At 54.9% G+C, this 14,091-nt stretch overlaps 1 protein-coding gene and 1 long non-coding RNA gene across 2 annotated transcripts; one reads left to right on the plus strand and one right to left on the minus strand.

Annotated features, from left to right (window-relative positions):
* Positions 1-4,122: 4,122 nt before the first annotated feature.
* Positions 4,123-7,913, minus strand: LOC130834335 (uncharacterized). Its single transcript, XR_009048667.1, has 3 exons — positions 7,158-7,913; positions 5,676-5,796; positions 4,123-5,228 (listed from the first exon to the last, which is right to left on the minus strand). It is a non-coding gene; the product is annotated as an uncharacterized LOC130834335 (long non-coding RNA).
* Positions 7,914-9,260: 1,347 nt separating this feature from the next.
* TMEM271 (transmembrane protein 271) lies at positions 9,261-10,692 on the plus strand. The gene has a single exon (XM_057704369.1). It carries the CDS (start codon positions 9,332-9,334, stop codon positions 10,436-10,438), a length of 1,107 nt encoding a protein of 368 aa, XP_057560352.1. The 5' UTR covers positions 9,261-9,331; the 3' UTR covers positions 10,439-10,692.
* The last annotated feature ends 3,399 nt before the right edge of the window (positions 10,693-14,091 follow it).

The raw sequence follows: 14,091 nt of genomic DNA on the forward strand, positions 1-14,091 counted from the left end.
GGGCCCTCACGTCGGAGGGGATGTGTGATTGCCTGAGCTAGGAAACTCAGGTGATCACAGACTTAGGGGCCAAGAGGGATGCTGAAAAGCCCTGAGAGCGAATATTTTGGCTCAGAGGACCAGTCTGCTCAGAAGACGCTGTGGCTGCAAGTAAGGTGACAAGTAAGGAGCTGGGATAAAATACTACCGCCCGACGGGCAGCGTAAAAGCAGTGGCTGACAACCTAGTAAGAGGATTAAGCTCCACGCCCCCCATCCCTGCACCTGACCTCAGGCAACTGACCTGTGGCTCCGGCTAATGGAATGTAGGAGGACGCAGGAATGGCTCTTCTAAACAGCGTGGGGGACCTCCTATGCCCTCCATCCCTCGTCTGTGAACATATCACGTCCCCAAAGGGGCTATTTGGGGTCCTAGAATGAAGAACACAGACCACGGCTTCCTGCAACCATGAAGTGTGAGGGCTACTCTGATTGTCGTATAAGCCACGCTCGTCTGAGGCCGACTGCTACCCCAGCACAACACAAGAAGTTAACTTCTTTTGTAACCACAGACTGGCGTTGAGTCAATCCTGTTCCCCAGTTCATGACACATTATCACCGTTGGTTCAAGTCCCTCTTGCATTTCATTTTATCCATCTACCCTATTTTATCCATGTATCCATCCACCCACCAACCATCGGTTCTGCCAGCTCCTGTCTTTCAGTTTGAGTACTACCTTCTAGCATCTTCCATCAGGTACCACCTTAAAAAGTTATGGGGGCATATAAATAAAAAGTGAATTTTCTTTTACGAATTCAAGTTCAAACTAAGGGATTCAATTCACTCGTTGATGTAAGCCACTAAGCAATGTTTAAAGGAAAATTTATAGCATTAAAAGATTATATAAGAAGAAAAGAAAGATCTCAAATCAGAACTAGAAAAAAAGCAAACTAAAGCCAAAGTAAGCAGAAAAAAAAGGGGGGAAATAAAAGGGCAGAATCAAAGATATATATAAAAAAAAAAAAAAGAAAATAAACCAGAAACTAGTTTTTGGAAACAGTCAAAAATTGACAAACCTCTAGCCAAACTGATCAAGAAAAAAACACACAGATTATGAATATGAGGAATGAAAGAGAAAATGTCACTACAGATCCTACAGAAATAAAAATTTAAAAAAAATTTAAACATTTTTTTCTTTCAGTTTTATTGAGATATATTTTACATACAGTAAAAATCACCACGTAGGAGGGAATATTGTGGACAACTTTATGCCAACAAATCTGAAAACCTACATGTAACAGACGAATTCTTCAAAAGACACAAACTACTAACGCTTATTCAAGAAAAAGATGGGGACTTCCCTGGCGGCACAGCGGATAAGGCTCCGCGCTCCCAATGCAGGGGCCCTGGCTGGATCCCAGGTCAGGGAACTAGATCCCACATGCATGCCGCAATGAAGGAGCCTGCCTGCTGCAACTTAAGGAGCCCGCCTGCCACAACTAAGACCTGGAACAACCAAATAAATAAATATTAAAAAAAAAAAAAAGAAAAACATGTAACCTGAATAGCCCTATAACTAACTGTTTTAAAAAATTGAATTTATAGTTAAAAGCATCCCAGAAAGAAAACTTTAACCCCAGATGGCTTCACACATGAATTTTACCAAACACCTAAGGAAGAAATCTTGGTAATACCAATTCTACACAGATTCTTCAGAAAAGAGAAAATAAGGGAGAACTTCCCCACTCATTTTATGAAGTTAGGATCACCATGACACTAGAATAAGACAAAACATTACAAGAAAACTAAAAATAGTATCCCTCGTTAACCTAGACACAAAAATCCTCAACTAAATAATAGCAGTCACACCCGCCCCAGTGTAAAAAGGACAACACATCACGACTGTTGACAAAGGCAGTCTTTTAACCCCCACTCGGCAGCGTAGGAATAGGCCTTGGGCTTGGAGCACTTCCTCACCAAGAGGTAAAGAGTCCTCAAGTCTGTACTGGGCTTGTCAGCTTGTGTGGGAATAGTTTTCCTTATTTTAGGCTCCATGTGTGTTCCTTGCTGGAGGGCGCCCGACCAACCCCACATCGGTTCCACGTGGGGAGGAGACAGGGTCCTTCTGCTGCAGCACAAGCAGGGTGCATGCCGGCTAACGGCCACGTGTCAGCTGCTGGGAAGGACCCGCTGGCCATGGGAGGGAAACCAACACTCACTTGGAAGCTATTATTTTGCTCTGTCACTTGTCTGTGTGAGTAAAGCCTGTTCCATCCAGTGCTTGACTATATTGTTTTCCTTGGCGACTCCTAAACCAAGACGTAGTGGGCAGAAGTATTTGTACTTCTCTTCCTGATAACAGGCAATAGATGCTACTTGCTTGAGAATGACCAAGTGGGATTTAGATCAGGAATGCAATTAATGTAATTCACCGTATTAACAGACTGAAAAAGAAAAACCATATAATAATCTCAACAAATACAACAGCAGCAACAAAAACTCATCACCTGTTCATGATCAAAGAAAAGTCCCAGAAAACTAAAAATAGATTTCAATCCGATGAAAGTTTTCTCCAAAACTGCTAGAGTGTACATCATACTTAAGGGCGAAAGGTCAAATGATTTCCCACTGAAATCAGGAACAATGGGGAGTTGGCGGGCGGTCCAGGGATGAGGACGTCGAGCTTCTCTGGTCTCCTGGTCGGGAAACGAAGGTCCTGCTTGCCACGGTGCAACCAAAAAAAAAAAGAAAAATCCAGAACAAGGCAAGGAATTTTACTCCCAGTACTTCTATTTGCTACTGCGCGTGAGGGTTAAGCAAGAAAAAGAAAGAAAAGGCACGCAGGCAGGAAAAGAAGCATTAAGACGGTTTCTGCTTACCCGTGATATGATTGTCTGCATAGAAGATGTTAAGGGATATACAAAAATAGCTGCTAGCATAAGTCAGCTTAGCAAGGTTGCAGAATTACAAGGCAACTTGAAAAATCAAATGTATCTGCATATACTAGTAACAAACAATTGGACAATAAAATACTATTTAAAGTAATATTTACAGAAGGAATAAATATATAAAATACTTAGAGGCTAATTTAACAAAATGTGTGCAAGGCCTGTATACTGAAAACTATAAAATATTGAAAGAAATTAATGAAGACCTAAATAAATGTAGAGATAAACCTTGTCCATGGATCAGAAGATACAATGTTGCTGACATATCAGTCATGCTCAAATTAATCTATAGGTTCAATCCGATTCCAATCAAAGTCATATGCGCAACATTACTAAGCAGACTGCTGAGAACATCGAGGTTTGCTGAGGCGATGGAGTGCCAGGAACTTTCAAACGTGACTGAGGGGAGTGCAGAACGGTACAGCCACTGCTGCAAAACAACTGGGCAGTTTCTTATAAAGCTAAATGTGAACTTAAGACACAACCCAGCAATTCCACTCTTAAGTACAAACCCAAGAAGAATTAAACGTACGTTCACAAAAGACTTGTACGTGAACGTTAATTCATAATTCCATACGGACAATCTAATGTCCATCCTTTTGTGAGTGGATAATCAAATTTTGGTGGAATTCTACTCAACAATAAAAACAAAGCATTGTCAAGTGAAAGAAGCCAAACATGAAAGATGACATACTTTATGGCTGTAGGAACATGAAATTTTATACTAAAACTACAGCAACAGAAGGCAGATGAGCAGTTCTGCCGTGCCTGGGGTGGAGGAGAGCCTGACTGAGAAGTGGAACTTTGGTGTGGGGGTTTAGACTAGTCCTGTACTGTGACTGTGGGGGTAACTCGTACCAACCCGTACAGTTGTCCAAACTCATTGAGTCGAACACTTAAAATCAGTGATTGTTACTGCCTGTAAATTATATCTCAATAAAACGAGCACAGGGACTTCCTAGGTGGCGCAGGGGTTAAGAATCTGCCTGCCAATGCAGGGGACACAGGTTCGAGCCCTGCCCCAGGAAGATACCATATGCCATGGAGCAACTAAGCCTGTGCACCACAACTATTGAGCCTGCGCTCTAGAGTCTGTGAGCCACAACTATTGAGCCTGTGTGCTGCAACTACTGAAGCCCACATGCCTAGAGCCCGTGCTCCACAACAAGAGAAGCCACCACAATGAGGAGCCCGCGCACCACAATGAAGAGTAGCCCCTGCTCGCTGCAACAAGAGAACGTCCGTGTGCAGCAACAAAGACCCAACACAGCCAATAAAAAAATAAATCCAATAAATAAATAAATAAATTTATATTAAAAAAAAAGAGCACAAAAAGCTGAATATGTATATATTACCCATGATCCAACAACACGCAGCCTCAAGTGCATCAGTGCATGAGCATAAGAACGTCCACAACAGCTTTATTTGTAACACCCCCAAACTAAAGCCCAAACGCTCAGCACCAGTAACGTGGGTGTGACCTGTGGCACACGCGCACGGGGGTGCGGCACCAGCGCTGAAAGGGATAAAGGGCAGACACAGCAACAGGCATCAAGTTGGACCAAGGAAACCAGACGCCACGATCATGCCTATGATTCCATTTGTATACAGTTCAAACAACAGGCAAAGCCAAACTAAAACGTGATCAAAGTACCAATAAACACCCAAGGAAGTGGTTTCAAGGAAGTGAGCAGAAACTTTGGCGGAGGGCGGGGAGAGCTGCGTGCTCGGGTCTGCAGCGCTCCGTCTCCTGATTTGGTGACAAGCACACACAAGTTTATGGATAAGTCATTAAACTGTGATGTGCATGTTTTATGGAATTCCTGTGGCTCTATTATACTTCACGAGACAGAAGCTTATAAAATAACAAAGTTCGTGCTGTGTCTCCAAGAATTCACTGGCTCTGGTTTTGCGAGACTGAGTTCTTTCTTTCTTTCTTTATTGGCTGCGTTGGGTCTTCGTTGCTGCGCGCCAGCTTTCTCTAGTTGTGGAGAGCGACGGCTACTCTTTGTTGCAGTGTGTGGGCTTCTCACTGCGGTGGCTTCTCTTGTTCTGGAGCACGGGCTCTAGGTGCGCGGGCTCAGTAGTTGTGGCGCTCGGGCTTCACTGCTCCGTGGCACGTGGGATCTTCCTGGACCAGCGATCGAACCTGTGTCCCCTGCATTGGCAGGTGGACTCTTACCCACTGTGCCCCACCAGGGAAGTCTCGAGACTGAATTCTTTAAATTAGCCATCGCCCGTGCAGAGCTGGCACAGAGATGCACACACTGCACCGATACGTGAAGATCAATATTGATTGTTCCTGGAAAAAAAGGAGCTTAGAATTAATAATAAAAGAAAAATTTGACCATTTAGCCAGTTAAAAAGATAAAGGATAAAAATACTGGAAAGTTAAATGAAAAACAAATAAAAAACAGAATCAGCCAAATTAATTGAAGTCAACACTGTAGGAGATTGGATTTTGAATGCTAATAAATATGTAAATATTAAAATGCAATTTAAAGGTAATAGAGAAAATATTCTCACTTGACACATGGTTACTGCTGTAATCAGAAAAGAAAAACACATGGTGGTTTAAAAACATCGTTTTCTCTGGTCTCTGGGCCCTGTTTTTAGAATGTGGCAGTGATGTGTCCCACACAGAGGCACCACAGGGTCCCTGTGAATTTGCTTGGCACGAGGTAGGCGCTGCGATTTTTAAAATTACTCCTTCCCACCCGCCCCTCACCACCTAGAGAATCATTCTCACGAGGGTGGTGCTTCTTTCCAGAGTCAGCTCCCTGGCTCCGAGTTCACTGTGGGGCCCCAAGTTCCTCCCGGGGCTGCAGCTGCGCCAGGCGGCTGGGAAGGGAGACGCTTCACAGGTGAGCCTGTCAGGGGTTGGGGGAAAGGACTGTCAAGAGCAGAGGTGCTCACTGTGAGAGTGGGGTGCTTACAGGGTCCCTGTGCGCTTTGTATGCCAGGGACCCCAGACTGCTGCCCCCTCCGCTGCAGACACAGAGGGGAGACAGACACCCACGTGTCAAGACAGCTGACCGCCTGCCGAGGGCCAGGCAGTGGGGGGGGGGGGGCAAGGGAAAGCCTGAGATTGCGTTCGATGATCACTGTGATGGGGGCAGCACCCTCCACCTGCACCTGAACCCCCACAGGCCGCCATCTCCCCAACCCAGTCTTCTCACAGCAGTGCCTCTAAAACACTGCAGCGTGCTGTGGCCTTTCTAGGGTCTCCCCATCCTCAGGATGAAGTCAGAAGTTGCACAGCTCAAGACGCTTCATGACAGGACACCCGCTGGTCACTCTCTGCCCACAGAGTTCACAGAGTTCTGCTCTCCTCCTGGGTCCCTCCCAGAGGGCCTCCCTCACTGCAACAGGGAGGTGGGTCCTCTCCTGCCTACTGGCCTGGCTTTGTCACCTGGCCCTGTTCTCCTTGTGAGCAAAACTGGACTGACATTAGATGCTGTCACAGGACAGAGCAACCCCAGGTCGGCTGCCATCCACCCATTCATCCTCCTGCTCACTCGTCTATTCTGTGCAGCCAGGGCAGGTTTGAGTCCTGATGGGGAGCAGGTGGGGACAAGTTGGACATGGACCCTGCTTGCACTGAACTCCCAATCTGGTAGGGAAGACAGACATTCAGACCACCGGGAGATCCTGCCTGTTATGGGGGACGCTTTGCCAGGAGCTGGAGGGCCCGGAGGCAGTGGGGTGCAGGAAGGTGAGGGCAGGGATGTGGGAATGCAGGGAGGTGGGGGCCAGGGAGTGGGGTGCAGGGAGATGGGACAGGGAGGTGAGAATGCAGGGGGGCAGGGAGGTGGGGGGGCAGGGAGGGGGGCAGGGAGGCAGAGGCAGAGTCTGGGTTTGAGTCCTGTCTCCGCAGGTCACCCTACTTGGGTGTAAAGCCTCTGTGAGGATAACAGGCCCACGTGCCTCAAGGCTTGTTGCAAGGACTGAACAAGAAAGCCCTGGGGAGCACTCTTTACATTGTGGGGAGGACAGCAGGGACCCAACAAAAGTTAGGTCCGGTTAAGGGAGCTGAAGCTAAGGTCTAAGTGATGAGAAGGCAGAAGCTAGGCTGGGCTGCCGCCCTGGGAACACACAGCAGAAGAAGGCAACAGCACGAGCCAAGGCCCCGCCTGGCGAAGAGGCACAGAGAGGTGGGCGGGGCAGGGGAGCATCCAGCGAGGGGTGGGGGCGGCGAGCTCAGACCCTGGAGAAACACTAAACCACAGACCTGCCTCGTTCAGGCCCCTTGCTTGGCGAGGCTGCTGCACTGCCCCGCCCCCAGCCCGCCCAGGCCGGCTCAGGCCTCCTTCCGAGGCCGGGCGCAGGACCCGTCGACGTCAGCTCACTTCCTCCCCGCAAAGCCGAGTCAGTCTGGCTGTTGCAGCACCTCAGTGGGAACGGAGACTCTGCTCCATCCTTCAGGGAGGTGGCTGCAAAGCTCGTCTCCCTGGAAACCGAGATAATCACTGCAAGTCAGCTCCTGGCAACTCCGCTCACGCGCGTGGGTGCCACGGTTCTTATACAAGCTGATTTACACCCTGTGCCTTTAAACCTGCACCCCATAAAAGTGAACGAGGGCTCCCTACCCCTACTTTTCCGGCACGTCGTCATGCCTGAGGAGCAGGACGGAACGAGGAGGTGCAGCTGATGTTCTAAAATCTGCACTCCCTGCTAAAAATACAGTGGAACCCGCTCCTTCGCCGCGCAGCCACTGCCGTTCAAGCCAAGCCCACGCAAATGACCGGAGCGCCGCATGAGGGGCCTCCGCGTATATTCCCCGCGCGGACGGCTTCCGCGACACGTGGGCGGGGGGGCCCCCTGCGCGCCGGCCGCTGGCGAAGGTGGGCGAGGCGCTGTCCGGGGGCGGGGGGCCTCTGGGGCTTGAGCCCCCGCCCGCCGGGCACCGCGGGCACGCCGTGCGGCAAGGGGCTCCGTGAGCTCCGGGGGGGGGGTCTCCCCCCGGGCCTGGAGCTGCCAGGCGGGCGGCAGGAAGGCGGCCGCGTTCTCGGAGCACCCCCGCCCCGCCCCCGCGCCCCCCGCGCCCGCCTCCCCGGGATCCAGCGCAAAGGGGCCGAACGCCGCAGGGAGCGCGGGGCTGAGTCACCGGCGGCCGCGGCGTGGGGAGGGCCCGGGGCGCAGGCCCAGCCGCCCGGCCCGGTGGCACCTCAGGGCGCTTCCCAGAGACGCCCCTCCCCGCTCGCGTGCCCGGAGGAGGCCGGGGCCCCGGAGAGGCCGGGGGAAGGCCATCCCCACGCCCTGCTTTCGCCCCCTGGGAGTTCCTCTCGGTCCGCGCCGGTCGGAAGGAGGCGATTTGCCGCCCCGCGTTGCTCTCCGGCCGCGAACCGCCTTCTGACGAGTTAACTCACTCGCACCCGCATCTGCGGAAAACTGCCGCGCGACCCTGAGAGGCGCTTTTCCGACGAAAGCCCAGCGAGACTCCCCCAAGGGTCCGCCGGAGGCTTCGCCACCAGCTCGGCAGCAGCCCCCACCCCCCGAGGGTCCCGGCACCTGAGCTGCTCCTCCCACTCCCTCTCCCCCCGCATCCGGACTCCCGCCCGCACCCCGCCAGCAGCCCGGCTCGCCCCTCCTCTCCCGGGCTCCTCTCTCCCCTTCCCTTCCCGCCCCCCCGGCCCCCAGCCTCCTTCCCACCCAGGCTCTTCCTTCTTCCCCTCGCCCCCCGTCTCGCCCCGGCCCCTGTCCGGCGCTTCGGCTCTCCCCTGTAGCCCCCCAGGATGGGAGCTCCCCCGCTCCTGCATCCCAAGCTAACTTCCTCGGGCGTCCTGCTCTCGGGCAGGCCGGTGGGCACGGAGTGAGACCCCAGCCCTGCGACCGGGGGGGGGGGGCGCAAACGCTGGGGCGCGAGAGGTGGGAGGTGCTGGGGGTGGGGCCTGGGGGCGTCTGGGGAAGGAGCCCAGGGGTGCGGGGTGGCGTTCGCAGAGAGGCCGGGGGCGCTGACCGGGGCAGGCGGGCGGAGAGACGCGGCGGGGGGCGCCTCTCCTTGGGGAGGCGGCCGGGGGGTGTCTCAGGGGCCACGGGGGCTGGGGGGGGCGCGGGAGGGCGGCGCCTGGGCCGGGCGCGCCGGGCCGCGGGCGGCGCGGGGGGGAGCTGAGCGTCCTGGGAGGGGCGCCGCGGGCCGGGGAGGGGGCGCGCGCGCCGAGCGGTCCTCCGCGCCGCATCGGTTCCCTGCGCGGGGCCGCGGCGGCGGCGGCGGCGGCGGCGGGAGGCGGAGGATGCGGGCTCCGGCGGCGGCGGCGGCGGCGGCGGCGCGGGCCCGGGAGGACGCGGGAGGATGAGGAGGAGGCCGGCGGTCCGGCCGCGCGGCGCCGGGAGGAGGCGCAGGCGGCGGGGGCGGCGGCGGGCGGCGGCGGGCGCGCGGGGTGCGGGCCGGCTCGGGCGCGGAGGATGAAGTGGAGCGTCCGCGGGGCCTGCGCCGCGCTCTCCTCCTGCCTGCTGCTCGCCTGCGCGCTCAGCGCCGCCGCCGTCGGCCTCAAGTGCTTCTCGCTGGGCTCGGAGCTGCGCGGGGAGCCGTTCCGGCTGGGGGCGGCCGCCGGCGCCTTCTACTCGGGGCTGCTGCTGGCCGCCGGCCTCTCGCTGCTCGGCGCCGCCCTGCTCTGCTGCGGGCCCCGGGACGCGCCCCTCGCGGGGCCGGGCCCGGGCCCGGGGCTCGGGGTGCCCGCGGCCCCCGCAGGGGCCCCGGAGGCCGCGCCGGGCGAGCCGGGGGGCGCAGCCGGGCCCGCGGGGCCGGCGCACAGCCAGAACCTGCTGCTGCTGGGCGTGCTCGTCTTCATGCTCGGCGTCCTCAGCGCCTTCGCGGGGGCCGTGATCGACGGCGACACCGTGTCGCTCGTGGAGCGCAAGTACTCGCACTACTGCCTGCCCCCCGGCCCCGGCCCGGCCCCGGGCCCCGCGGCCGCCGCCCCCGGCCCGGCCCCCGGCGCGCCGCGCGCCCGCAGCACCCCGGACGGCGCCACGCCCGCCAAGTGCCGCCAGCTGAAGGACTACCAGCGCGGCCTGGTGCTCTCCACCGTCTTCAACTCGCTCGAGTGCCTCCTGGGCCTGCTCAGCCTGCTGCTGGTCAAGAACTACAAGTCGTCGCAGGCCCGGCGCGGCCGGCGGAAGGGAGGCCGGGCCCCGGCGCGGCCCCGCGGCGGCCCGGGGCTCCGTGCGCAGCCGCCAGCCTCCCGGGCGCGGCGCGGCCGGCGGGGCCGGCGGGGGCGGCGGCTGCAGCCGCGGCCGAGCGAGGCTTGCATCCTGTCCCCGGAGGAGTCGGACTTCGCCGCCCCGGGGGACTGCGCGGGCTTCGCGGCGCGCCACGCGGTCTCCTACATCAACGTGGGCGTCTCCCGCGCGTTCGACGAGGCGGGCGTGGAGGTGTGCTGCGGGGGGCACCCGTCCGTGGAGCTGCCGGGGTACGCGCCCTCGGACCCCGACCTCAACGCCTCCTACCCCTACTGCTGCCGGCCGCCCTGCGAGGCGGCGCGCCCCTGGGAGCCGCGCCGGGCCTGCTGAGCCTCCGGGCCGATCCGGACCTTCCGCGCCCGCCCCGGCTCCCCGGCCGCCCCGGCGGGCGAGGTCGGGGGCTGGCGCGGCGCGAAGCCGGGCCTCCCCGTGGCGCCGCGTCTTCGGGGGCGGTCTCGGCGCGGCGCCTCTGGGGGCTCCCCGCCGCGAGACTGGCCCTCCGGTGTTATTGCTGATGTGTCTGGGAGGTTTTTCTTCTTTTCTCTGTCTGTTCATATCCGGACTCCATTTTCAAGTTTACAGCAAATGTTCCGGGGTTGGCTCGACCGCACCGCACTCGTCTGTGGCAAGCCCGTTCCCTGGGCGCCCGCCCAGGCTCGAGGGAGAGCTCGCCCAGCGAGGGTGCCTTCGCGTCGGGAAGAACGCTCGCCGAGAGGACAGAAGGACAGGGCGGCTGCTACTTTAGGAATGGAAGTGAAGAAGCACCCAACAGCCGCACTTTGTACACGGATGTGCCTGCTTTTGTGGATACTTTCTTACTGTAAAGCTCTCCATAAACAGTGAAAATGTTTGGTAAATTTATTGCAATTTAAAATTGGTGAGTTCCTTTATTAAATTAACTGCTATGTTATTGGAGCTATTCATCAGATTGGGGTTAGAGGATGTCAACTCGCAAATGAGTTTTGGGGGGACGTGATTGAATTCGGTTAGACAAATGTTGAGTTTGAACAGCTGTGTTATGCTAGTTGGTTGACTGAATCCAACCTCTTTCGGAGGCTTTCTGTGTGTATATCAGGTCCTGTACATTTCTTTTTCTGGAAACTGGCGATGGGGTTTTTATGGTAAAGCTGAGCTTATTTTGGTTAATACATGTGAACAACCCAATCCTATTTTGGAAAATCACAGTCATAGTTTTTCTGGAAAAGGTTATTATCCTGTTGATTAATTCATTAATCTGGTAATTTTGAATATGATAGCATTTCATTTGAAATATACCCCTTAAATAGCCTTAACTGATGTGAGGGTCATACTTTTAAATCGTTAGGATATACATGTGTGTGCGTATTTACACACACAATATGAAATGTGTTCCAAATAATGCTGAGGTGTGTTTCCCCCCAGTCTTGTGGGCTCACTGAGAGCCGGGTGGGCTCACTGAGAGCCGGGCGGACTCTGAACCTTGGGAGAAGGCGATGCAGCTTCCACGTGCCGGAACTGTGGGCCAGGCAGGTGTGCTGCTGACTCAGGACTTGCTCTAGGCAGAGCCCTGCCTTGACTCAAGTGGTGCGTGCCTCCTGCAAAAGGAGTTGAGGGTACACTCTGTGCTCTGCTAGGCTGAGCACCGTATAAGACACTTGAGGTGAGAAAAGCTAAGGAAATAATGTGTGATCTTTGTAGGGTGTATTGGGGTCCACTTCTGATTGTGAAAAAGCAGCCAGATTTAGTGTTGGAGATGTAGTTTTCAGGTGCAGGCTCTGGGGTGAGACCCCTCCTTAGCTCCCAGGTACCTTGCCTGAAGCTGGAGTTCACCTGTACCCAGGTGATCGAAGCCTATATCCAGTTGGGACCTGGCCCGGCTGCCCAGCTGCAATGGAGGCTGCTAGAGAGAGGAGGCCCCCTTTCCACTCAGAGAAGTGGAGGGCTGTCACCATTCAGTGGAGGTGGCAAAGCCATCATGCTGATGCTTGGACAATTACTTTGAAACTTGGGGATTCTGATCTAAGAGGCCATGGGCAGTGTCTTTTCCTTCTTGTGTTGATGCCACCCGCGGAAAAAGAATCATTCAGGACCCATCTACTAGGTCCTCATGCACAGACCTCTTCAGATAATGGTCTATATTAGGCCTCTGGATTCAGCCAGGCTGAGGGCCCTGCCCGGCGAGTCCCACTGCTGGTCCTTATCGCCTGCTCCCCACGCTGCCCCCGCACCACCAGCCCACTGGCCGTCAGCCTAAGCAGAAAAAGGGATAAGTGGTAGCAAAAGTGACTTTCTAAGTCAAACCAATAAGGCATTTCCTGCCCCTGAGCAGGGCTGCTCCCCACTGCTGGAGCAGAGATCTCACTGGCAGCTGCACGGCTGACCTCCCAGAACGACACGAGGAGTTTGCCAGGCCCACGTGCTCCCAGTGGGCCAGGCGCACGGTGGGCTCCTGTGGAGGCTGCTGGACAGGGACCCCCAGAACGGAGCAAACGCACGGGCAGCACAGACGTCAGATGTCAGACCTTCCCATATCCTTCCTGTTTTCTGAGGTTCCATCTTACATGGTTTGTGCAGCTGAAAGTGTAAGATGCCTTATGAATCTTTCAAATTTGCAAGCACAACCAGTGACCTCAAGTGTCGGACTTTCCTTGGGATAAAACAGAAGGCAGAAGGGGGCGGGGCAGCAGAGGGCCTCAGGGTGCAGACAGCTGCTTCTCCCCGTCAAGCGTGCGAATGACCAAGAAGCGAGAGGGGATTTTTAAAGATACGTTTCTAACTCCACGAATGTGGTTAAGTCCACTTTATAGAGGCTGATACAATGATGGGGGATAGCAGGGCTGTATGTTTTAAAGTTCACTAGAGGAAATAAAATCTCAACTATCCCTGCACTTAATTTGTTCCAAAGACCAGCATTCAGGGAGACGGGTGGAGAAAATCGCGAAGCTGCCCGGCTTCCTTCGAATTAGGACGGAGTTCCTGTGATGGCTGCAGAGTCCTGGAAGCTTGTCCGGCGCACAAGCCCTTCTCACTCACGCTTAGTCTCCTTTGTGAAAGTTTGTTAGTCGCTTAGAATTGGTTCTTTTTGCTCCTTGGAAAATAATGCCAGTTCTTGGAGCTTTCTTAAAATATGGGTCTTATTCTATTTTTCAGAATAATAATAAACTCTTGGCCTGGTGGAGGCCGGACCAAGAGTTTATTATCATGATGAAATACCAAGATTAAACACATTTTAGTGTTTTTACATTGCTTAATGCTGAGTTTGTAAACTATTATTTTAAACATAAAGGTTGTTTACATTTAAAAGAATAACTTAATTAACACAACACATGACACAGTCACCAAACAAGCCGTGTTTTCTTAAGACGGATAGACAAGTGCTCCCAGAGTGCCTGGGTTTACATGCCTTCCTCAGGCAGAGCAGGTGCTCTTGGCAACGCAAATCTCAACCAGAAAACGGAATTTTTCACTTTTAATTAAACAATCATTTAATTTAAAAAATCAGGTGGTGTTTGTGATGAAGGTCAGACGGCTGGTCACTCTTGGCCAGTGTCGTGGCGCCGAGTGGGTGGGCCCTGAACATGTGGAAGTGCACACGCACGGGTGTACACACAAGCGCAGTTGTGTGCGGCGTGTCCACACACACGAGTGAGCACACACATCCTGTGAGTCACATGCGCCCAGCAATGCCCGCAAACACACACGCACACGTGTGCACATGTGCACATGCCCGCAAACACACACGCACATGTGTGCACATGTGCACGGCGCATGCATGCGCTTACAGTCCCACGCATACCTACGTTTGCAAGCACAGGCATCAGTGCATGAACACAAACACACACGCGCGCACACACACGCGCGTGCACACACACACACACACAGCCTCCCGGGTGACATCTGAGGGCCAGGCCTGGGCACCCAGGACTCCAGGTGCGACGTGTCGGGTGGAGTGGCCTGGCCGTGGGCTGCTGCGTCCCTTGCGCACGGGGAGCACCTCTCGGAGG

Source organism: Hippopotamus amphibius, chromosome 13, assembly GCF_030028045.1.
Source record: "Hippopotamus amphibius kiboko isolate mHipAmp2 chromosome 13, mHipAmp2.hap2, whole genome shotgun sequence".
Classification (NCBI taxonomy): domain Eukaryota; kingdom Metazoa; phylum Chordata; class Mammalia; order Artiodactyla; family Hippopotamidae; genus Hippopotamus; species Hippopotamus amphibius.